At 44.1% G+C, this 24,128-nt stretch overlaps 1 protein-coding gene across 1 annotated transcript; it reads right to left on the bottom strand.

Moving 5' to 3' along the window:
- Positions 1-13,602: 13,602 nt before the first annotated feature.
- Positions 13,603-24,040, bottom strand: CAVIN4 (caveolae associated protein 4). The gene is made up of 2 exons (XM_075560241.1): positions 22,343-24,040; positions 13,603-15,406 (listed from the first exon to the last, which is right to left on the bottom strand). The coding sequence occupies exons 1-2, from the start codon at positions 22,748-22,750 to the stop codon at positions 14,675-14,677; spliced, it is 1,140 nt and encodes a 379-aa protein (XP_075416356.1). The 5' UTR covers positions 22,751-24,040; the 3' UTR covers positions 13,603-14,674.
- Positions 24,041-24,128: the final 88 nt, after the last annotated feature.

Here is a 24,128-nt window from a genome sequence, read left to right as displayed (position 1 = left end):
TTTAATTTCTTTCCAAAACTCTCCATCCTTACAGGTGCTGTCACACTGAGAAGAAAGATGACAGATGCTTAGTTATTCCTGAAAGATGATTTCATAATATGTGAGAAGAGCAGATAAATCTTGCATGATTTCACTCTCACCAGTTTGCCTGAAATTCAAGTGATTTATTTTGATGTGGAGAAGAAATGAGTTCCAAGGAGAGGGAATACTTTGGTGGTTTTCCTCATGAGTCCACCACCCAGGATTTATTTGGCTCTGTGCAGTTGAAGAAAATGTCATTCTACTTCCTGCCGGTTGACAAGCCGATGAATGTTTCCCTCGGGAAGCCTCCTCCTCGGTTCCCAGGAGCTGGCGCCAAACACACCCCAGGCATCATTCTGCTCATATACGTCCTCCACTGGTGGAAACGTTCCAAATGAACGTGGCCACTTGAACGGTGCTAATGCAACAAAAGTGATCAACTCATTTCAGTGGATTTTCTTTTCCTACAACAGCATATCTTTATAGCCCCGGGCTGGTGAGCGGAACAGACAGCTTATTCAGATAAAAGGCCTAAGGAGCCCCTGACGTGTGATGAATATTGGCCCATGAGATTACTCGAAGAACTTGGCTGCTTAGCAATATGATGTCATGGGCAAACTTCATCTAGAAGTAATACCTCAAGGTATTCCAAGCAGGAAAGGGAGCCAACCCCCATCAACTGGGGTCCTCAAGGCAGAGCTGAATTCCTGCTTAGACCAGTAGCTCATGTTTCTGCTTGCCCCTTCAAAGGTTCTATGCAAGTCACAGACTGGTCAGACAATGAGCCAGAGGAAATTTCTTTTTTTTTTTAAGGAGAAAATTCTTGAAGAGAACCCCAGAGAGTTGTTCGGAAGAAGAGTTTCATGTTTAGTCAAGTTCATAGTCAAAGTGCCTGAGTTTTCTCATGAAAATCCGGTTTGGGTGATCAATTAACTGGCATGTATTTCTCCAGCCCTCTCCTCCAGGCTATGATCAATAATGTTCACCTCGCCTGCCCTCCGCTGGGTGGTATTAGGGCCTCCCGGCTGCTTCCAACTCACATCCACCTTGTGTCGAGTCGAACAAAACATTGTTCAGGCCACGCCATCCCCACAGCAGCAGTGGGTGAGCCCACTGATGCCGTCACGGTGTCGGTGCCTCACACTGCGGGTCTTCCTCTTTTCACTGACCAAGCATGGTGTCCGTCCCCAGGGACTGGTCGCTCCTAATAAGATGTCCAAAGGAAGCCAGACGACGTCTCGCCATCCTTGCTTCTAAGGAGCATTCTGCCTGTACTTCTTCCGAGATGGATTTGTTCGTTCTGCTGGCCACCCAAAGCCATCATTGAAATGTGCCCATTCCTCTCCGTCTTCCCCTGCCATTGTCCGGTTTTCACAAACATATATGGCACCACGATTCAGTCTCAAAAGGAGGAGCCAGATTTAACACTAAAAAAATAAGCCTCAAAAGTGCCTCAAATTGGATCATAGATCTTACTGCTGAGTTTCCTGGACCAAGAGTACGGGCCTCTCCTCTGCCGCCCATCTCCACACTAACCGCCCCACCCCTGCAAGGTGGCCCTCTGGGCCTGCTCTCCTGGGCAGAGAATGTGGGGCAGCCTGTGGCCTTCACAGCCAGTTAGAGGAACAGACTGCTTCTTCCCCAACCCTCACTCTCCCTGCGGCCACACCAAAGCATGCTGTCTCCAAGGAGGCAAGGAACTCTATATTTTCTGACCTAAGCCACATGCCCCAACAGGATTCATCAAATATCCTGCATTTGAGGAATTGGGGGGCAGCAATAAATAAATACCTGTTGTTCTCCATTTTGCAGGTGATCCTCATATGAATGCCCCACCAGGAAGAACCTAGTGGAGGGAAGTTATGGTGACATCAGACCCCATCCGGAATCCACATTACATTCTCTATGCCATGACTCAGCCCTAATGTGGCAAACACCAAAACCCCAAACCAACTGATGTTTGAGGCACAAGTGATTAGTACTCGAAACCAAATTGTCCAGCAAAGAGGTGGAGGCCCTGGACATGGCCATAGCAACGGATGTGAGTAGCTACCTGAACCTGGGCGATTGGCCTTGGCCCATATGGCAGATGACAGCAGTTTTTATTGGGATGTGTGCCAGAATGTTCAGCACAGCTTTGGTTGGGATACTCCCTTGCTAAACAATTGATTGTAGGGAGCAAAAATAGAATCCATTCTAAGAAGTAGGAGTAGCTTTTCTTGGACCACACAAGGAGCATGCAGGAGTCTCACCTTGATCAATACAAAAGACAGGAGTTCTAAAACAGATCGTGGCGATGATTGTGCAACTCTGCTTGGTGTTATTGATCTACTGAATTATTTGATGTGAATTACATGCTAATAAAACTTTGGGGGGCGGGGATAAGAAATGGGAGAGAGGCTTTTCTGGAATCTTGACTCGTAAGGAAGGAAGGGACTTTCTCCGGGACTTCGGAAGTCCTAGTGGGGAAGGTAAGGAGCCAGCACCAGGAAAGGTGTGCTGCACAACAGGTTTGTCTTCAAGCATCAACAACAAGAGGACAGACTTGTGTGTGAGCTTTAGTAGTAATAGGCATGCCCCCCCACCTTTGTTTCTCAGACCATATTGAGAAACTAGCAATCAAAAATAAGAGGGATACAGGGACAGTGGTATCCCAGAGACATGGCCAGAACCATGTATTACTATCTCAGTGAGCGGTATTAACCACTTGCAAAGTCAGAAACTGGGGATCCCCCCCCAGTTATTATACATTTTTAACAGTCTTATTGGCACTTCATCCACATCTCATACAATTCAATGGTCAATCATATCAAGAAGTGTTGTACAATCATTACCACAATTATTGAATATTTTCTTCTTCCTTGTAGTAATTTTGTGTATTTTTTCAATCATAGCAGAAATATACAGAACAAAACATTCTCCAATACAACTTCTATATATCTATAAACAGGGCCTTTGATTATACTTTCCATGTTATACAACTATTATTGATATCCTTTTACAAATTATTAACATAAACTCATTGCCCCCTAAGCAAAAACTCTTCCTCCGTCACCCATGGTGACCATTGTTCAAGTTTTCTTTGTTCTTAGTTTTCTTGATATAAAATACACATATGCCACACTTTTAGAAAAAGTGAAACCACCTTTAGAGTTGTATATACATCATCACAATCAGTTCTAATGCTTCCTGCCCCTTCCTGCATTCACTGTTTGCTCCAAATTCCCCTCACCCCCCCCACCCTCAACCCCGTCTCCAGTAAACGATTCCATCAGTCGTGGTCTCTAAGCATCCATTCTTCTGTGCTTCATAAACTGGGAAAACTAACACAAATAATAAAAATAACATTTAAAAACATTTTTAAAAGACAGAAAATATAACAATAATAGAAAGATAAAAATAAAGAGTAAGGAAGGTTCCAAGATGGTGTCCAGGTAGAATCACCTGCCCAGGGCTCCTGCTTGTGGATCAGAAAATTAAGAGGTAAGGAGGCCAATAGTGAGAGGCAGGGTGACAGAAATAAAGTTCACGTGTACTAGGTTCTGTGGATCAGACCTCCCCTGTGATTTTCACCCGCAGAGCAATTTGAAGGCTCACTAACACACTCTAAGTTCACAATGTCTGCCTGCAGGCTCCGTTAATCCCTCACCAGGTTCAGTGGGAGGGCATCAGCCACCCCTTCCTGCACCCATGATCCGAGAGCCGCAGCGTGCCGACTGCTTCTGAAGGGGGTTGTGAAGAGCTTCCAAGAAGTGCCCACAAGGGCTCACACTGGAGGTCTCCTCTCTGCAACCCTCCCTGTGCCCACATACACAACTTTGCACATTCTCTCCCCAGCCAGGAGCAGAGCAGCTGCATCGGCCATCCCTTTCCCCCTCTGCTCAGCTCTCTGCCTGCCACCATGGGTAACAAGAGATAATTAGACACTAACTTGCTGCAATTGGAGAGTTCCTAGGATATTTACCCATGGAGAGTGTAGATACCTGGAACACAGGCTGCGTTGCTGGGCAGGAGGAAGCCAGGAGTGGCACAGGAGGGCATCCGGGGCAATTCAGACCCAGTAGGTCCCAAACCCACTCTGTTAATCTGGCCTCCTTCCATGGGGACAGTGTGGCGCAGCACTGATACCAGGGCACACTAAAAGTCCATTATAAAAATTTTAAAAACCAACCATAAAAAACGCTTTCAATCTAAGACTGTGTTCCTTTGTGTAATATTGCGTGTAAAGTGTCAGAAACCTGGTCCATTAACATAGCTTTAACATAACAAAATGGCAGATATCAGATCCCCTGAGCACAGCATACAAAGGGGGAACCAAACACAATGTTCTACATAGAACCCCCTCCCAGGGGGGCGGACAACAGGAAAGCGGGTGAAAGGAGACCTTGGACAGTGTAAGACATGAAAAGATAATGATTTATAAGTTATCAAGGGTTAATGAGGGAGGGGTGACCAGGGAGGGGGGGGGGAAATGAGGAGCTGATACCAAGGGTTCAAGTAGAAAGCAAATGTTTTTGAGAAGGATGATGGCAACAAATGTACAAATATGCTTGACACAATGGATGGATGTATGGATTGTGATCAGAGTTGTACAAGCCCCCAATAAAATGATTTTTTAAAATATTTTTTAAAAAAACAAACCAACAGGACTTGAAAGTCACAGCCCAGGCCAAAAACTGGTTCTACCAGTTTGGGGCATGACAAAGAGTCTTTTAAAGACTGTTAATAGTGGCCAGAACCAGTTCACCTATAGCAGCAGCCCCAGGCCTTGCAGTGCCCCCACCAGACCTCCCCTGAACTTTCAGCCACACTGTCAGTGCTCCCTGGACAAGCACCATGAGCTCAATCCACCCCACAAGGCCTCCCTCCGACACTCTCTACCAAATCGCGGTGGCTCCTCAACCAATCAGCCTACACAGCACCACCTTCACAGCCTGCAACTGTCTGGTCAGCATCTCCTGAGAGGGCCATCCAACCCACCCGCTAAACAACAGAATACGCTAGGGTAAGAGGGAAACCCCAGAGGAACAAGTCATAGCCCAATCCCCGGGGAAATTGACTACAAGCAGCCAGCAGAAACATTCCTATCAACTTCCCAAAGATAAAGCACAGGGCTCTTTGACTCCTTGGGAAATGGTGCCAGACTCCTCCAAAACTACATGCAGACAGCAAACTGCCTCAACAACCTCAACAAAAAATCAGGAGAAACAAAAGGCAGTGTCAGAGGAAATCCTAAACCTAACGACATTCTTAGAAGAAGCAGATATTGATCTGCCACAGAAAGAAATCTTCAGAATGCTGCTTGGAGTCCTTCAGGATATGAGAGAAGCAATACAGAAAAAGGAGGAAACAAGAGAGGAGATAAAGGCTACACACCAAAGGGAAATACAAGAGTTAAAAGAGAACGTGACAAAAGCAAATAACAAATTATCAGACTTCCCAAACTGACTAGAAGCAGCAGAGAATCGTACAAATGACCATGAGGATAACCAAGCTGCTTTAATTAACAAGAAAGAAGATCAACCAAGATAATCAAAGAAGCTGAAGAAAAGCTGAGAACAATGTCTGATGTTATAAAGGGGAACAACATTAGAACTGGACTACCAGAAGAAGTCAAAGGCATAAATAGCAAGGGGATTCTTAGAGGAAAACCCCCAGCTTAATGAATGAAAATCAGGCAATCATTCAGGAGGTCTAAAGGACACCATCTAGACTGAATCCCAAAAATTCACCAAGGAATATAATATTTAAACTTTATAATATGCAACGTTGAGGAAAAGGATAAAATCATAAGAGCAGCTGGGCAGTGAGGGGGGGGGAAATAGGGGGAAGAGGCAGCCACCTATAAAGGCACCCAAATAATATGCTCAGACTTATCAGCAGACACCACGAAGAGGAGGAGAGTGGAGTAGCACATTCCGAAAGTTGCAAGAAAATTATGCAAACCCAAGAATATTCTACCCAGCCAAATTTTCTATAAAAATAGATAGAGAAGAGTCTTCCTGGACAAATAAAAACTCAAAGAATACATTAAAAGAAAATCTACAATACTCTGCTAGCCTACAATAAGAAATATACAAATAGCCCATTGAGGAGGTGGACAAAGGACCTGAAAAGAAGTTTCACAAGAGCAGACATCCTAATGACCAATAAACAAATGAGAAAATGTTCCCGATCACTAGCCATAAGGGAAATGCAAATTAAAATAATTATGAGATACTACCTAACACTCTCAAAGATAGCCCAATTTAAAAAAATCAGAAAGCAGCAAGTGCTGGAGTGGGTGTGCTGAGATAGGAACTCTTATTCACTGGGGGAAAAAGAGATCTAAAAATCAATAGCAAAGAGGGTGTAGGACACCTGGTGAGGTTTGATCAAGTGCTATGTAGCTGCAAGGAATTACTGAGAGCCAAATGAAGTTCGAACATGATAGTGGAACAGAAGGATAGTAAAAGAGAGGAAAGAACTAGGAGGCAAAAGACATTTATGGAAGTATAAATATAGGCATGTATATATGTAAGTATATTAATATATAATGATAGGGATGTAGATCTCTGTACATATATTTATAGGTTAAGGATTAAGGTACCAGGCTGACATTGGGCCTCTACCCAAGTCCTCCCTCAATGCGAGAACACTTTGTTCTAGTAACCTGGCATTCTGTGATGCTCACCTTTCCAAGACAATCAGTGAAGACAAAATGGGTGCATAAGCAAATGTGGTGAAGAAAGTTGATGGTGCCCGGCTATTATAAGATACAGCATCAAGGATCTTAAAGGATTGAAGTTAAATAAGCAGCCATCTAGCAGGGAAGCAACAAAGCCCACATCAAAGAGGCATACCAGCCTGTGTGCTCACAAGCAGTCAAAAGGATAAGGTATCAGAAGACCCAAAACAAACAAATATACCAATATAAATGATGGGGTTGGAGTGGAGACCCAAAGCCCATCTGTGACAATTGGGCATTCCCTCACAGAAGGGTCACAAGGAAGGAACGAGAAAACCAGGGTGCAGCATAGCACCAACGAAACACACATCCCTCTAGTTCTTTTCATATTTCCTCCATCCCCGACCCGACTATCATGACCCTAGTTCTACTTTACAAATCCAGCTACACTGTAGCATGTACACTGGTACAGATAAGGAGCACTCAACACACGGAATCCAGGACGGACAAACCCCTCAGGAACAATACTGGGGATGATACCATGAGGGTAGGGCAAAGGTGGGGAAGAAAGGAACTAATCACAATGATTGACATATCCCCAGCCCCCACCCCCAACAGGGACAAACAACAAAAATTTGGGTGAAGGGAGACAGGAGATAATGTAAGATATTAAAATAATAATAATTTATCAAGAGGTCACAGGATGGAAAAAAGGGACTGATACCAAGGGCTCAAGTAAAAAGAAAATGTTTGGAAAATGATGACAACATATATACAAATGTGCTTCATATAATTCATGTATGGATTGTTATAAGAACTGTAAGAACCCCAAAAATGATTTATTATAAAATAAAGATTAAGAAAAAATCCACTAACAATAATTTAAAAGTCAGAAGAGAAATTTCTGTCATGGAAAAAGTGAAAAAGATTGGAGCCTACAGCAAATTCAGGTTGGGTCAAGAGGGAGGTCAACTGACCAAGTATCATGGTTCAATCCACCATAATCAAGCTTATAATAATGTCTGATAAGAAGGCTGTTTGAATGCCTCACCTGTGGCCAGAGGGGATCTGCCAGAGCCCAATCTGACCAGACACTCTGCAGATGGGTTTGGGGCTCCCACTGTCCTCCATAGCCTTCTACAAATTGGGTGTCCACAATTTAACTCTGACACTTTTCCCTTCATCAGATTTTGTGAGCATCATCTTTGGCTCACACAGGCTGGAGTGCTTCTTCATGTAGGTTTGTTGATGGCTCCCTTAGATGGCTGCTTGTTTGAATAAATCCTATGGCAATTACATAATCTCCTGTTAACTTGTAAAGGGGTAGAGTCTAGCCTATCAATCAGGACACAGCTTGATTACCTCATTTGGAGGAGCTACAGAGATAAATAGCTAACTGGAGGCCAGATCCAAACTCTCTTGTTTATCTTCTGGCTGACAGTCATATGGAGATATACTGATGGAGCTAGAGGACTTGGAGCTGGAGGAGCCTCATGGAGACTGAGTTAAAGTCTATTGTGCCAACCTGGCCAATAAACACATGTGGGGTTAATTGAAGGGTGGAGAGATAAATGGCTCAGTGAGCCTGGCCTTTCAAGTACTTGAGTCTCTTGCTTTACGATGGTCGGACCAGGGAGATGCTGCCTGAGCCAGTTTCCTGCTTCAGCTTGCAAGGTTCACTTCCTGCAAGACATCCTTGAGAAGCCACGTGGACATACCCCGATGCAGCCCTGGGTGCTGGAGCAGCTTTGTGGAGACCCGTGCTAGCGTTGAGATGGTTACACATTCACTGATTTGGCTTTCCTCCTGCATTCGGCTTCACTGTGTTTTGTGAGATGCAGGACTGTGTGGATTGGGTCGGACATATGGGTTAATGCTGGGCTTGGGCAGCAGTGTTGGGATGTTTTCTTGATGTGCACTTGCCCTTTATATAAAACTCTGTCTTATTCATGAGTTTATGTGGATTTGTTTCTCTAAAGTACCCAGACTAACACAGTGACCCATGCCAGTGCTGAGATGCTTCCACCACCACTGAGCCCACAAGACTTTCCAGCCACTGGCCTATGATCATCCTCCACCCAGCATCATTGCATGGCTGTGTTGAGTCTAAAGAGGAATTTATGGACTAGTTAGCATTGACATGTGGGGGTGATATCAGACTTGTAGACTTGATCTGGACTGGGCTGGATGTTTTCATAATGTACAATTTCTCTTTGATATAAAGTTTCCTCTCCCTGGATTTGTCTCTCTAGTCTACCCATACTAACACAAATCCTGTAAACCCCAGACACTATTTTAATTGATAGCTGGGCACCATCTGCTTTCTTCACCACACTTTGCTATAGCACCTGTATCCTCAGCGATCTGTTCATGAAGGCAAGCATGAAGCAGGACCATTTTTTTAAGAACTGTTTTTGGATTGGGGCTAGAAGTATATGGGAGCCCAGAATTCATGTTTGTCCACGGGAAACCTGGGGCTCTTAAGCTCAACCCCTTTCACAGCTGTTACTGCTTTAGTACAGGTACTTCTCTCTCACTTGGGAAAGTGCTGGGGCCTGTTAACTGGTCAGGAGCCCCGGTGGTGTAGCAGGCTATGCGTTGTACTGCAAACCACAAGGTCAGCAGTTCAAAACTACCAGCTGCTCCACAGGAGAAAGATACGGCTCTCTACTCCCATAAAGACAGTCTTGGAAACCCACAGGGGCAGTTCGTCTGTACTACAGGGTTGCGATTAGTCAGAGTTGAGTCAATGGCAGTGAGTTTATTAACTAATCTCTCAAGCGTTGGTCCTTTAATGAAGTATTCTTTGGGAAGTTGTGGCATGACCTGGCTTACGGTCTTTCAATGGCTGTCTGGGACCTTCGCTATAAAACCCAAACAGCTTCAAGCTGCATCTTGCCCTGGATGCTGTTGTTGGTCTTCAAATGCCAGTCACATCACCTCCTCCAGCTTTGATGGCCCCTCTCTAGAATAGATGCTCATCGCCGTTTCCATAACATCTTCCTCACAAACCATTTAAGTACTTACCACATTCTGCAATGACTACTGGGCTGAGTGATCATCTCCTCCACCATCCACATTCCTTCAAAGCAAGGAAATGTCTTTCATCTCGGGACTCAAGGCACTTGATAGCGCCTAGCCCGTGGGAGGTTCTCCAAGGGCCAGTGACACAGACATGAACATAGAATTCCTGGGCTTGAGCAGTACAGTGGGTAAAACAGCTACAAAATCAAGCCACAAGAGCTGTGACAAATGTACTATCCAAATGCTATGAAAATTCCTTCCATTTCTGTCGTTTCATCAGATTGTATATGGCATGGTTTCAGCTACAGTTTTGCTTAGATTATGTCCCCGAATACTGAGCCTAAGACAGGACTGATGGCCTAGGACAAAGGCTGTGTTCTACACATCTTTGAAACTGCAATGCTTTATACGGATTTTGACATCTAAAGGTGTGTCGCTCACGTATGGCCTTCCTGAAGAGCAGGAATATTGGGGGTTTCATAGTGGTAAATTCTTCCCTGAAGGAAGCCCAGTCCCACCCCCCCCACCCCCACAATGGCATTTCCTGTACAGCCCCCAGCCAGTCATCAGCAGAGGCTTGTGTGTCGCTGGTAAGTTTCAGTAGTTTTCTGTGCAAGACACATTAAGAAGAAAGGTCTGGAATCTACTTCCCCAAATCTGCCAATGAAAAAACCTTATGAACTACAATGGCCTGATCTACAAGCCATCCTGGGAATGGCCGAGGGCCAGGTAGCATTTCACTCTGTGCACACGGAGTTCCTGGGAGTCCAGGCGATCCTGTGGCAGCTAACAAGGAGAGGTGAGGAAAGAAATCTAGAGAGCAAATGGACATTATCGTTGAACATGAAACTCATTTCCCGGAAAGAACAGGAAAGATATTCTAAGCAGACAGCATGGCAAAGGCAAAGTGGCAGTACAGTTTGGGGAGGGCCCCTGACGAACACAACTGGCTTTAGGATGATTCCCCCAAAGTATATTAAAGACCAGGGATATAGTGTCATGTCACACGATCAGCTCAGCCATCCTCAAATGTCCCGAGAGACTCACAACAAAGTGACAGACCTATCCTAGGTCTCCTATAAACTAGAGGATTCATCCTGCCAAGGGAAGCTACAAAACCTCACACATAACCTACATGTAGTCAGTGGCTCACAAAATCGAGTACTGTTTCCCTTTTTCACTTCTGACTACAGACCAAGGGCTAGCCTGCCCCCAATCCAAACTGGATTGGGGTGAGACCACTGTGGTCATCTTCCCTACCCTTGGATTCTTTATAACACCACAATTTATTTCAGGAATTATCATCTGATTATTTAGCGGGGTTCAATAAAATTGGTTATTAAAAAATAGAGATCTCAGGAGAAGGAAAAAGCATGAGACCTTGTAATTTCATAAAACGGAATTGCAGTTGCCAACAGTTCTGGGGAATAGTGAATGTGAAAGAGAGCAGGCTTTTTGAGCTCATCAAAGCACCGTGAACTCTGGTCCTTTGTTGTTGAGCCAAACCCTTTAAAATTCACAGAAAGCAATGACTGAAATCATGAGACTTCATTTTGGTTTGTATTTTTAATTTATAGAAACATGCCTGAGGGGATTCACACACGCCAGATACACTCTTAGCAGCTGTTTGACACGCAGGGGCGGAGGGATGTCTTCGCATGCTGTCTGTTCTATAGGAAGAGTGAAAGTGGGCTTCATGTCTTCCGTGTCCATCGATGGCACATTGCTCTGCCTTCTAGAAAGAAAACGGGCTGCATTCTGCTCCTGTTTATTTTAATAAACTGTCTAAGATCTGAAGGGTAAAAATGCCAAAAGCACAGAAGAGTGGAACTAGCAGATTCTGGCTCTGTGTTGCCTGAAACTTTACATAAGGGACTTCAGACTAGACTGCTCCTTGCAGTTATGTGTACATGTGCATTTGCAGCCCACTACAAAGAGACCATTCTCTCCATCAAGAGAAAAGGTGGAGACGTCATGAAGGTTGAATTGAGGGACACACTCACCCAACGACAGTCCCAAGTGGGGGAAAAGATCTTCGTAACAAGCAAGGCAGACAAGGTTTCAAAGAACTTCTGAGGACATCAAATAGCTTTTTGTGTCTTGAGGTAAGAAGGAGTGTTGAAAAGAGTCTACCATGATTGCTGGCCAGGTTCTAATGCCTTCCTCGCCAAATTTCAGATATATTGATATTGGCATTGTCTCCCCAAAATGCCAATCTGCTTATTCAAGGAGGCTTCAAAAAGTTCATGGGAAAATGAAATTAAGACAGTGGAATTTCCACAGTCATTTTTGAAGGCCCTTGTATAATTTAAACACACACACACACACACACAGCAATAATTAACTTTTATGTAGTCCTTCTAGTTAGTCTTTGTAATGCCCTCACCCAAATAATGGACTATGCAGATGAGGCACTGTGCCCACACCCCACACCCCGAAGGAACTGGACACGCTGCTAATGATGTAAGGAAGGTACATGACACCCTTGTGGAGTTGTTACTAAATGCCACTGAGTTGGTTCCAACTCATAATGACCCACGTACAAGAGAATAAAGCACTGCCCAGCCCCGAGTCACCCTCACAGACATTGGTGTGGTTCCATTGTTGCAACCATTGTCAATCCATCTCACTGAATGACAGCCTACCAAGCATGCATCCTTCACGCAGTGGTCTATCCGGACAACGTGTTCAAAACATGACAGGAAATCTCCTTCTTCTCATTTCTAAGAAACACTCCGGCTGTACTTCTTCCAAGACAGATGTGCTCATTCTCCTGCCCGTCCATGATATACTGTGGGGGTCCAAAACACTTGCCACGCAGTCCACTCAAGAGTGGCCAATGGTTTCGAAGTGCTGATATTGCAGTTAGCAGCCCTAACATGTAACCCACTGTGCCAGCAGGGGTCCCTGCCAGCAAAGATCAAATCAGCAGAGAGACGAAACAGGCCATGAGAGGAGTGGCTGGTGTCGGAATCCGTAAGAAGATGGGGAGAGGAGCCGTGTCTGACCTCCATCTCACAGGAACGGGCCTTGAGCTGATGCCGATTCTTTCTCCCTTTGATTAGCCCCTCGAACTTAGAGGATAGGAGTTAGGCGCCTCTGTCACAACACTTTAATCATATATGCCAGCTCAATATTTATTCCATATAGACCAGGTAAGAGGAAAGTTTCTAACGTCTTTCCATTCTTCTTAACCAAGTGTCATAATTTTATTAAGGAGAAGGGTAACAATACCAAACTCACACCGTGCGGTTTGGATTCACTAAGAAATATGTTTTCAACTGGACACTAACATCAAACTTCACAACACTGTCTTTTAGAAATCAGGTTTATTGTGACGTAAGGCATCCAGACTTTTTAAACTGTAGTAAAAACTTAAAAAAAATTGTTCTCCACCATGTATTGCTCGATGTCATATACATTTTGGGTCTCAATATAAAAAGGAAAACAAAGCCAAGATGAACAATGTAAGATTGTGTGTATTCATGCGGAATAAGGCAGGAATAAAAGTGAATCAAGCTCCCCACTGTGCGACTAACAGAGCCAAGCATTTTAAGGTAGCTTGCGTGTGTAAGAGTGAGTGTGTGCATTCATTTTCACTCCTACACAGCCGTCCAAAACTGATCTGAAAAGGAGAAGAGAGCAAAGTGGTTGCCCCAGCTCTCCATGTTCAACAATTCCATCTTCCTTTCCTCTTGAATCCCAGAAGACTGAGCTAGCTTCCTCCCAAAGCAGCTACAACGAACTACTGCGAACAGTGTTTTTGTTCAGATGGGTCCTAAGAGATTCACTCTGGAACACAAAACTATTTGAAATCATTTCCAAGCACCCCATGCTCCCTTCCCCCCATGCTCCCTTCCCCCCACCCCCATCCCCGCCCCCAGGCTGATTTTAGGAAGGCTGAGCAAAGACACAGCTGTTTTAAGAAACATGGCGGCTGTTCCACGTTGCTACCACACCTCCACAGGCAGACATTTACATGAAAGAAAAACTACATCTTCCAGAAAACAATTTAAGAACCACCTCAAACCTAAAAAGGTTGCCTTCGGCCTTAGGATTCTTTTTCACTCCTGACTCTATGACGAAGCTTCTGCAGACCAGCCCTTGAGGTTGGTGGCACTGTGGTGTTTTCAGCAGGTGTGATTATTTCCATTCTGTTTTCGAAGAACCCCTGTTCTCTCTGGATGTGCCTGTGAAGTGCAAACGGCTCCTGCCATCTTCACCACCACCCTCTGAGTCGGGCAGGGGGCGAAGTCTCTCTAAGGGTGGTGGGAACAGGCAGACACAGCAATGTCCTTGCTCCATATGACGGCGGCTTGCTCTGTCTTACGACGCTCCAGCCAGATGCTGCAGGCCCAGACTGCCCTGATTGGAGGCAGAAGCATGAAAAAGGAGGCTGACTGATGATTTGCTAACAAACCTGGAGGTGTAAACACGCGGACCATGGAGTTCACACAAGGACCCAGCACCTCTTCAGTCGGCTGCATCAAGACTTAAGCGTTCATGACATCTGGCAGCCATACACCCGCCCTTCATTTGTTTTAGGCTATCAAACACCTAATTGGCCTTAACTAGGAAATTACTCTTCTAAGGAACAACAGAAAGACAAAACCCACAACGTTAAAAACCCACGGCTGCCGTGAAAAGGAGCGCAGGAGAGAAAGGCTGTGGGCGTCATAGGCACCCAGGCCGGGGAAAAGATTTTCATGAGGAAATACAAGCTTGCGTTTGTATGTCCCCTTCCAGATTTTAAAACTTAACAAATAAAGTCACTCTAGCACTTATGGATGAGGGGGCTTCAAAAAGCTCATGGGCAGAGACAATTCTCTTTTCATCCCATTTCCAATGAACTCTCCGAAGGCCCCAGCATCCTCTGACACGGCATCAAAATGCAAACGACAATACTCCAACAGGAACTGCACAACCAGGCAGATGTACACGGAAGATAAGCGGAATTCTTCTTTAGGCTGGCTGCTTTAAGTCCAGCAGAAGAGATTCATCATCCGCTACTTTCACCTGAGGTCTGAAGGTAACTTTCAAAGGCTCAGGCGTCGGGGTCTCCCCTCTTTCGTGGGAAGGACACATCCCCGGGGCGTCCTCGCCTTCTGTCCCACTGAGCTCTCCGGAGCTCAGAGCCTCGCTCTGGGCAATGATGTCCACGCCCAGCTCCTGGATGCCCTCCTGGCCCTCGGCCACAGTTCGGTCTTTAGCTTTTCGGAGGCTCCGCATCTTAAAGGCTTCCCTCGAGGGAGCTGCATTTGAAATGGATTTCTTAAATCTCTCCCCGGACTGCTTGAGCTTCTCCCCGGACTGCCGCAGCCTCTCCCCAGAAGACTGCTTGAGCCTCTCCCCGGACTGCTTGAGCCTCTCCCCCGACTGCTTGAGCCTCTCCCCCGACTGCCGCAGCCTCTCTCTCCGCTCAGGGGTGACTATTCTGGTTCTGATTCTGCTCACGTTCTTGTCGAAAGTCTGCCGGGTCTTCTGCATGTTCTCTTTGGAAAAGGCCTTTCTGATGTTATCGATGTGCACTTTGCCTGACTTTCTAAGCTTTGCCGATCGGCTTTCTTCAACGTAATACTCTTCGTCCGAGGAGAGGTCGATGGGGGCATCAGAGAGAGGGTCGTCCTCCTCTGGATGCTCGGTGAGGTTTGCGTCTTTCACAACAGACAGGGATGTCGGGCACTGAGTCTCTTCCTGAGGAGAGAAAGCAAGGCAGGTTAGTGTTTCATCGTCCAGCCAGGCCTTCGGAATCCTCTCTGTAGGCTGGGCTGTTTCTCATCTGCCAGTTCTCTACATGTTGCCATTTCTCGGGGTGTCTCTCTCCTTGACCCTCCTCATCTCCCCTCACCCCAGGCTGAGCACCCTTATGCACTGCCATGCCTTCAACCCCAAGTAAGCGTAAGTGAACTCACGAATCTGTGATCTTCACCTCTCCATCATCTAACCGACGGCCAGACATGTCCACCTGAACGTAACACAGACACCTCAAAGTTAACATGTCTAGAACTCAATCACTGTTGGTAGTCAAGTCCTTCCAATGATACTGCTGCCTACCTCGTTTCTTCCCACCTCTTCATTCTCTCCATCAGTGTCTGAGGTCAGGGCCTTGCCATCTTGGGTTGAGTTAGTGTAATACTGATCCCTCCACTCCCTGAACATCACTCAAGTCTCCACGGCCGCGAGCTGGTCATGTCCTGCCTCTGTTTCCACACTGTTGGGAGCTCATTCAGACTCCAAGGATGGCATTCAAATTATTTGCAAGAATCATAAGGCTCTTCAGACTTTGATCTAACCGACTTTTCCAGTCCAGCCACACACAACCACTCTCAATTTCTCAAACACAGAATGCGTTCACATCTCTGTGCCCTTGAGCAAGGGCCTTTTGTGACTTTGAACCCACCTTCACCCTCTGTGGATTCAGTCTTTCTTCAAGACTCTGTTCATGTCACCCAAATGGCTAATTCTATGAACAATTTAAACCAAAAAGACATGGAAAGGATACTTCTTGTTATAACACTGAATTAGAATTTTACTTTTGTATTGGGAGGTATCATAAAAGTTCGTGGGAAAATGAAATTAAGAAGAGTTTTTCCACAAACGTACACAGCCCCCTTGTACACGTTCATGGCACCTTCAAGAAATGATCCCTTGAGAGAAGAGACATGTTGTCCTCTCTGTATTTTATGCCCAGTAGTCATCATAAGGCCTTTCCCATAGTAAGTATATCCAATAAATATGCGTTGGACAAGATAAAAATGTATTTCTACATTCAACAAATCGTTATTAAGAACCACCAGTCTGTTTTAGGAGCTGAGATATTTCTGTGAAGAAGGCAGAGTTGCAAAGCTGATATGCTAATGGAAAACATATGAAACATATGCGGGAAGCTTCAACAGGAAAGTTAGTGGGAAAATGGAATTGAAAGTTAACTCGTACAACTCTTATCACAATCCATCCATCCATCCATCCATCCATCCATCCATCCATCCATCCATCCATCCATCCATCCATCGTGTCAAGCACATTTGTACATTTGTTGCCATCATCATTCTCAAATCATTTGCTTTCTACTTGAGCCCACCACAAACCTTTTGAAACCCTCTCAAATACATTGTGTTGGACAGTGATCAGGGCTAAGGTGAAAAATAAATCAGTGAAGGGTGTTATGCAGGGGGGCAGTTGGGCGCTGTCTGAAATACAATGATTGGAAAGACTCACATTAAGAGGACATCTGAGCCTAGGTCTGAAGGGAATGCATGTATGTCAGGGGGCAGGAAAAACAGTGAGGGAGGCCCGGCAGGAGGAAAGGGATTACGGGAGCAGAAAAGCAGAAAAGAAGCTGTGAGAGCAGTGGGAGGGTCAAATCCTGTAGAGCTCGAGTTTCAATATGGCGACAGGGGGTCTTATCCTGAGTCTGATGGGCAACCACTGCCCATGTCGTGGAGTAGCGCCCTGTGATGACCCGTACCACAGAGGGGCCATTCTGTTGGAAACAGACTACTGGAGTAAGCTCCAAAAGAAGGGAGGGCAGTTGGAAAGCAGGGAGGGAAGTCAAGTCAAAGACGGATCCAGGTGCTGGCTGGGTCTGATTCTGATCTACTTTAAAGGCTGAGCCAGCAGGATGTGTTGCCAGACTTGGGTGTGTGGGGCGTTAAAAAGCGAGCGTCAAAGATGATGTTCAGGTGCAGGCAGTCATCAGGTTACAGACATGCAGACAACTCCTCCTTGCTGTGTGGATCGTATTCTCACTTGGATATAACGGAACCCATCCTTGCTCGCACTGAATTCGTCCTCAAAGTCACCTTCCCGTGGTGTACATGCACTTTTCCATCACTGAAAAAGCTTTGAACACCTGGTCCAACTTACTTTCAGCTTCTGGAAGGTACATTCAGGAACAGATCCGTTCATAACCCAGGCCTGCGCGTACATGGTCTGAGCGACTAAAGGATCAATAATCTGTTCACTGAGATGGGGGAGTGGACATCAGGGGGAAGAGAATGAAGGGGAAGCAGGAGATTTGAACAAGTTTTTCAGATGCTATGGGACATCAAGCACAGATGTGAGATAGGCAGTTGGGTAGCAAAGGATGGCATTCAGGAAGGAGAAGGCATGAGCTAGAGACATCAATTTAGGAGCCATAATATTACACAGAGAATTCAAATGAGTGAGGTCATCAAGAGACTTAACGAATGTGTCAACAATTCATTACACAAAATGTCTTAGGACGTTTCAGAAGCAAGTATAGTTTAGATTTTTTTTAAGAGTATGCTACATTATATAGCATTTCCGGTATGATCCAGGGAAGAAAGATTTCTAAACAAAAATATGAGCACTCTACTAAGTTGGATAAAGGCCATCCACAGCCTGATGTTATTCCACGTCAGGTTTTACCATCAAACAAGTTCAGGTCAAGGTAGGTTTTGCCGCCAATGATGTCATGGAAAAACATTTTAGACGTTTTTTAGACTTTAGAATGAGAGATTTAAGTGATTTGGGACCCATAGATTAAAAGAGGAGAAATGAAAAGAAGCAAGAACAAAAGGAGTCAGGAGAAGCTCAGCCAGTGGGGAAACCTCCCCCACCCCACCCCCCGCTGCCACCCAGTCTACCGTGACTCACAGCGTGACTCACAGCGACCCTGTGGCCCAGGAGGGCTTCCAAAGCTGCAGATCTTGATGGGAGCACAGAGTGGCGAGGGACTAAATCTCCCAACCCTTTAGTTAGCTGCTAAGCAGACTCATCACAGTGCCACTAGAGCGCCTTCTCGGCCAGGGGAGCAAGACGACATGCAGCAAAGGACCGGCCCTCCAGGAACCAGGGGAAGGTCGTTTCATCGAGGAAGGAGGAAGCAACTGTGGTCAAACATATCAAAATGACAGCAATTGAATTTGGGAATCACATACGACACACACTGGGGACCCTGGAGCTCAGCTGCTTCATGAACCTAATTCACTATATTTAGTGATTATTCTAAAAATCAAATGGACAAACTAAGAATTATGAGTTTTTTTTTCAACAGAAGCCCAACTTAGAATTTCTAACTTCTACTTGAGAACCAGACTAAAAAGAAAAAGAAAAAGAAAAAAAGCACATTAACATGTATTCTTAAACCTATCATCCTGATAGTTAAGAAAGTATTTCTGGAACCTCTAGCTATTTATCTAAAAAATTTTTTTTTAATTTTGCTACAGTAATGAAGGGTTCTGGGAATTGAAAAAAAAAACAACAACAACAAACAAACAAAAAAACACCCAAACCCCAAGCAGGGGTGGGTGTATCATAACTCTGATGAATCAGTTAGAAGCAACGCATTCCTCTCCTTTGCTGACACCTGCTGCAGGGCGTAGCCTCAGCAACACAGCGTGGGTTGGCACAGCCTGAGAGCATATAATTAGAAAAGGGAGGGCCCAAGGGGAATTATTGCTTGGAAGGGGAAAAATTCTCACAACCCCGCAGTGAAGAATCCTGATACGGTTCAACCTAACCATCACATACCATTCTTCAACTGAACCACAAATAATAAATACTAACAAAGGTAGTCAGACTAACTACTTTCATGGATCTGCTTGTTGCAAGGCCTGTAAGCTGAGACAACAGTCAGTGCACAGGAAAAGCAATGGGAGATTATAAAGTTTAATTATAGGGGGCTGCCAAACACAATGATTATGTATCATTTTAGGTAAAGGCTCCGAGGAAAAGATGATTCTTGTAACAAAACGAATAATACAGACTGTAGCAAAGTGGTTTTGATTGCATACCAAAGGAATCGAGTTCAGGAAATTCTGAAAATATAGAAGTCAGGGATTATTAAGGAATGGCAAGGATCTTCTTTGGTAACCACAGGCTAACGCTTAGTCATCAAAATTGGTGGATGAAACAATAATACTCCTGGCTTGCATGATGAGATGGGTCATTAAGATGAAAATATGTTCAAAGTAAAGCTATAATTGCATTAAAAAAAGATCATTTATTTTTAAATGTCAATCACTGGGATCTGGTGAAAACTCTAAAATATACACAACCGAAGATGATACAACATCAATAAGGATTTTACTACCAAAAACATGCCCAGGGAAAATTTGGGACCGAATAGCCCAAGTGGCAATGAAAGCATGCGATAGCAGCATTGATCTGCTTCCAGTTAATTCTAGTAGAAGAAGCAATCTCAGAATGACCACATGCACCTATCAACTGCACAAATCATTAGAACTAATTTTAACTAAAAATAACCATGTGGCTACTGCGCACAGTTTAATCGATATTCTATGTCCACTGCTGTTTCCCATGATCTTATCTCCAACTAGAAGACAGTGAGTGGTTTCTCAAAAACCGCTGCTGCTTCTGTACAACTTAGTTTCACAGAATCGGCAGAGCATCGTATCTTATAAGGAGAGAGCCTTTAACTCGCAGTGGCATCTACACAATTACTTCTTCATACTCCCTTCCATTGACTTAGGTAACCGAAGGGCTCCAAGACAAAGGAAAAGCTCGCAGGAGGGAATTTAGCAAACCTTGGAGCTTAACGGTAAAAATAACAAACAAACAAAACTGTCAACGGGCAAAGAAGAGCTTTTTAGAATTTCTCAGTCCCTTCTTCACTGCAGTCTCTGTGACTCTTGATTGGCACCTGGTCCAAGGTTCTCGGAAGAAGTGATGGAGATTAACTGTACTTGACACAAGGGAGGGAGGGTGGGAGGGATGGAGGGAGGGAGGGATGGAGGGAGGGAGGGAGGGAGGGATGGATGGAGGGAGGGAGGGATGGATGGATTGTGATGAGTTGCACGAGACCCAATAAGGGATTTTTAAAGAAGAAGAAGTCGTGCTGGATATCAGGGCTATTTCCTTGCTTGCCCCAAGCAGGTAGAGGTTAAAGAATGCCCCCTTGGAAGGTAAGCCCTTGGAAGGGAAGGTGAAGAGTGGATACACCATTCTCTAACACCAAATCTGGATCCTCATTATGTATACCCGAACTGCAAGTAAGATGACTGTGTGGGGTTTTTGTTTCATTGTGTTTTTCTTCCCCAATTTTGAAGCCTGTCAAAGGGCTCCTGGGACCCTAGAAGGAAAGGGAAATGGTAAAGGATTTCAAATCGCACAACCCAACCTACCTACCTTTGAAATAAACGACTCTCCCCTTTCCTCCCCCTCTGTTCTCCGAAACAGCCAACAAGCACCTAAAAACAGATCTGGAAAGCCGCTCTGCCCAGCCCAGTGTAAATTTATCAAGCAACAGGGGGATGTGGTGCATTAACTTATGTGCGAAGAATGCTGTGGGGGCGTTGGGTCCACATTCCTAAGTATCTCACAGCTATCTACTTACATCAGGGGGAGAGGCTTTAGAAAGTTCATGGAAAATTCCATTATCAATTAATGCCCCATTCTCATACACTTTGTGAAGGCCCTTCCTAGGATTCTGTTTCGTTTTGTTTTAATTCTTCGTGGATTTTCCTATGCCTACAAATATCCATTCAACAATACAGTTGTGAGAACACTGTATATCTGCAACAGTGAACATCCATTCCTAATTTTCTACCTCAAAATAAATTATTTGACATGAAATGTTTGGGTCAGAAAGTTGGTGAATTTTCAGTTCTTAATATATGTTACCAGAACCGCCCTCTAGAAATAGTGAACCATTCAGCACTCCTCCAAGCAGAGAATGAAAATGCTTGTTTTTTCCTGTACCCTGAAACCCTAGGCAGATAATAATAGTGTCTGCTATTATTTACACAGGTAAAAGTGGAATTCCATTCTTAATCCTTTTTGTCTTTTGTGAACTGCAATAATCACGGCTTTCTTGTTTTTCTATCAGGAGAGGAGAAACTCCAACTTTATTTATCTTGGGGGCTAGAAGACTAAAAATACATTATAGCTATTATACCATTATATACATAATACCAACTATTACATGTTTTCTTTCCAAATTTCGATTGTCAGGTGCAGAAAGTTAGCGTACCATACAATGACCATAAAAATGATGATACCAAGTCAGTTAAGTGAGAAAAGGCTTGGTAAGCAAATACAAGGAATGATCTGTGAAATGATTTGGGAATAATACATTTGCATATTACAGTGAAAACCAGGAAAGCTGCCTTATTATTCATGTGGAGAACATACAGCTTTTCTTATTGAAATGTATAGATATGAACACGCAATAGGCAACTTGCATTCTGAAGACCTTGCATTGTTTAGGGTTTTCCATGTTCCCAGTGAAAATGGAAAGCAAACAAACATCAACCTACCCCTGCGGCTTATCTGGTCCTTCATATTTTTCTTCTGTGAAACAAAGAAGCTGCACAAGGGTTAATTAGAAGCTGAACTAGAAGTGAAATTATGGGAGGGCACCAAGCATAGCTGATATGCCCAAAGAGCCTTACCAGTATTAAGTTTCAAAGGCAAGAAATAGCCCAGGCTACGATCCACCGTTCATATTACATCAAAATGCCAACAGTGCACTAGTTAACATTAAAAATATTTAGATTCAGAGATCTCTGCTGAGAACTTCCCTATACCAACACACATGTATTTGACGTCCAAATGTGACATCAAAAATCTCCGATAGGACCTGTTGATAATTAAAGAAGATGCAAGAGATTGGAGGAGCCAGGCTAACTACAAGGTCAGGCTTACCTGGAATATCACCACGCGAAATTTATTCTTCGTCATTATTTCCTCTTGCTTGGATTCCACCTTTGTAACATGAACTTGCTGCTTCTCCACTCGAGCCCTCACGTCCTTAATGTGAGCACTGACCTTCTGAGTTTTCTCAAACAGCTTGTTAACAACATAGCCCGTGTTGCTGTGTGCCTGAGAGAGCTTCAACAGGTCGATCTGGACAGATTTCACAGCATTCTCCATTTCCCGATGTCTCTCTTCTATTCGCTTTTGGCTTGCCTGCACGCGGTCCACCATGGAGGCCACCTTGTCCAGCACAGTCACAATGGTGAGAGCTGCATCTTGGTCTTCGTCTTCCAGAACACTGGACAGACGGTTCTGGTGGATTCTATCCGCGTTGGAAGCAGACCCATTATGCTCCATTTTCTTTCTTTCCCGGGGAACGACGTCCGACCACTATCAATTCGGGCACTTAGGGCAAAGAGTTAGCTTGATAACAGGCAGTAGGGTTGTTTGCAGGGTTGGAAACCCCACCCCTGGAGACGGGTCAAGTATTTATAACTACAAATACCCATCCGTGACTGCTCTGAAATATGAACCCTTCCGGCAAAGCACTGGGTCCTGTCCCAGACATGCTTGCTGACTGACTAAGGGACTCAAATAAGAAGAGGAATGTTTTTTTAAAAAAGTTCACCAAAGCCATCATGAACTACTACTAAGTTTAGAAACCAAATGACCGAAAGAGCAAACTTCCACTCTTGAATGAAAGGTTCAGTTCCCCGCTTTAGATATTTCCAAGAGTATTTGTAAACGAAAGGGAGAAATCGTGGCTCAACATCAGCATTTTCTATGAACTTTACTTACGAAGTGTACCAAAAAGAAGCAACATCAAGGAGTATAGGAAATCAACACACCGAAGCAGAGGCCATATAGTGAAAACATTCTATTATGACATGCTTTTCCAAATCAAATATTTAATATTCCATTTTGAACATATTCTTAAATTCTACATGCATACGTCTGAATTTCTGAACTACATGTTAAAACAGCTGAATGCATCCTATTCACACTTCAGATCTTTAAACAACAATCTATTCATTAAGCTAAAAACTACAGGACAATTTTGATAGAGGTCTTAGATCATGTTTCCCCCGCTCACTTTAAGAGCACCCATCTTTAATGGCCATTTTAGCATGTTATTCACAAACACTGATACAATTTGCTCATTTAGGTTAAAACAGAGACTTTCTTTAAAAACAAATGCATATTAAAGTGGTTTAACTGGCTGAGAAAGCTTTATTCCAATCTGGTAAACAACCTATTTTCACAATATCTAAATCTACTTTTCAGCAATCTGCTCCATCTTCACTGCCAGAAACTTTCCCAAATTGTTAGAATTGCTTTGTTTGTTTTTTTCCAAAGAGAGGAACAATCATATTCCAGTCCATACATCTTATAAATATTTCACATCTAACACACAGTTCTACAATTCATGCAGTAAGCAATGTCTAAAAAATCAGTTACTAAATCTCAAAAACATTTAAATATCTATTTAAACACAGTGTCTTCTAGATTTCTTTTTCGTAAGAAAAGTCATCTGTAAACATCTTTACCTTTAGTTCATGCTTTGCCATTGCTGTGTTCAGAGTGGGCCCTCGTTGCAAAAATAGTCCATCCCGTGGGTAAAGAGCAAGTCTTAGAATTACCACGTGGTACAAATTCATGAAATCAATTCTGTATTTAAAAACATAAAACGAAGACTACCAACAGTCCCTGTTGTGGCTGAATACCTCTAGATACA

This window comes from Tenrec ecaudatus, chromosome 10, assembly GCF_050624435.1.
Source record: "Tenrec ecaudatus isolate mTenEca1 chromosome 10, mTenEca1.hap1, whole genome shotgun sequence".
NCBI lineage: Eukaryota > Metazoa > Chordata > Mammalia > Afrosoricida > Tenrecidae > Tenrec > Tenrec ecaudatus.
The sequence above is the reverse complement of the archived record's forward strand: the minus strand, read 5'-3'. Positions and strand labels throughout refer to the sequence as shown.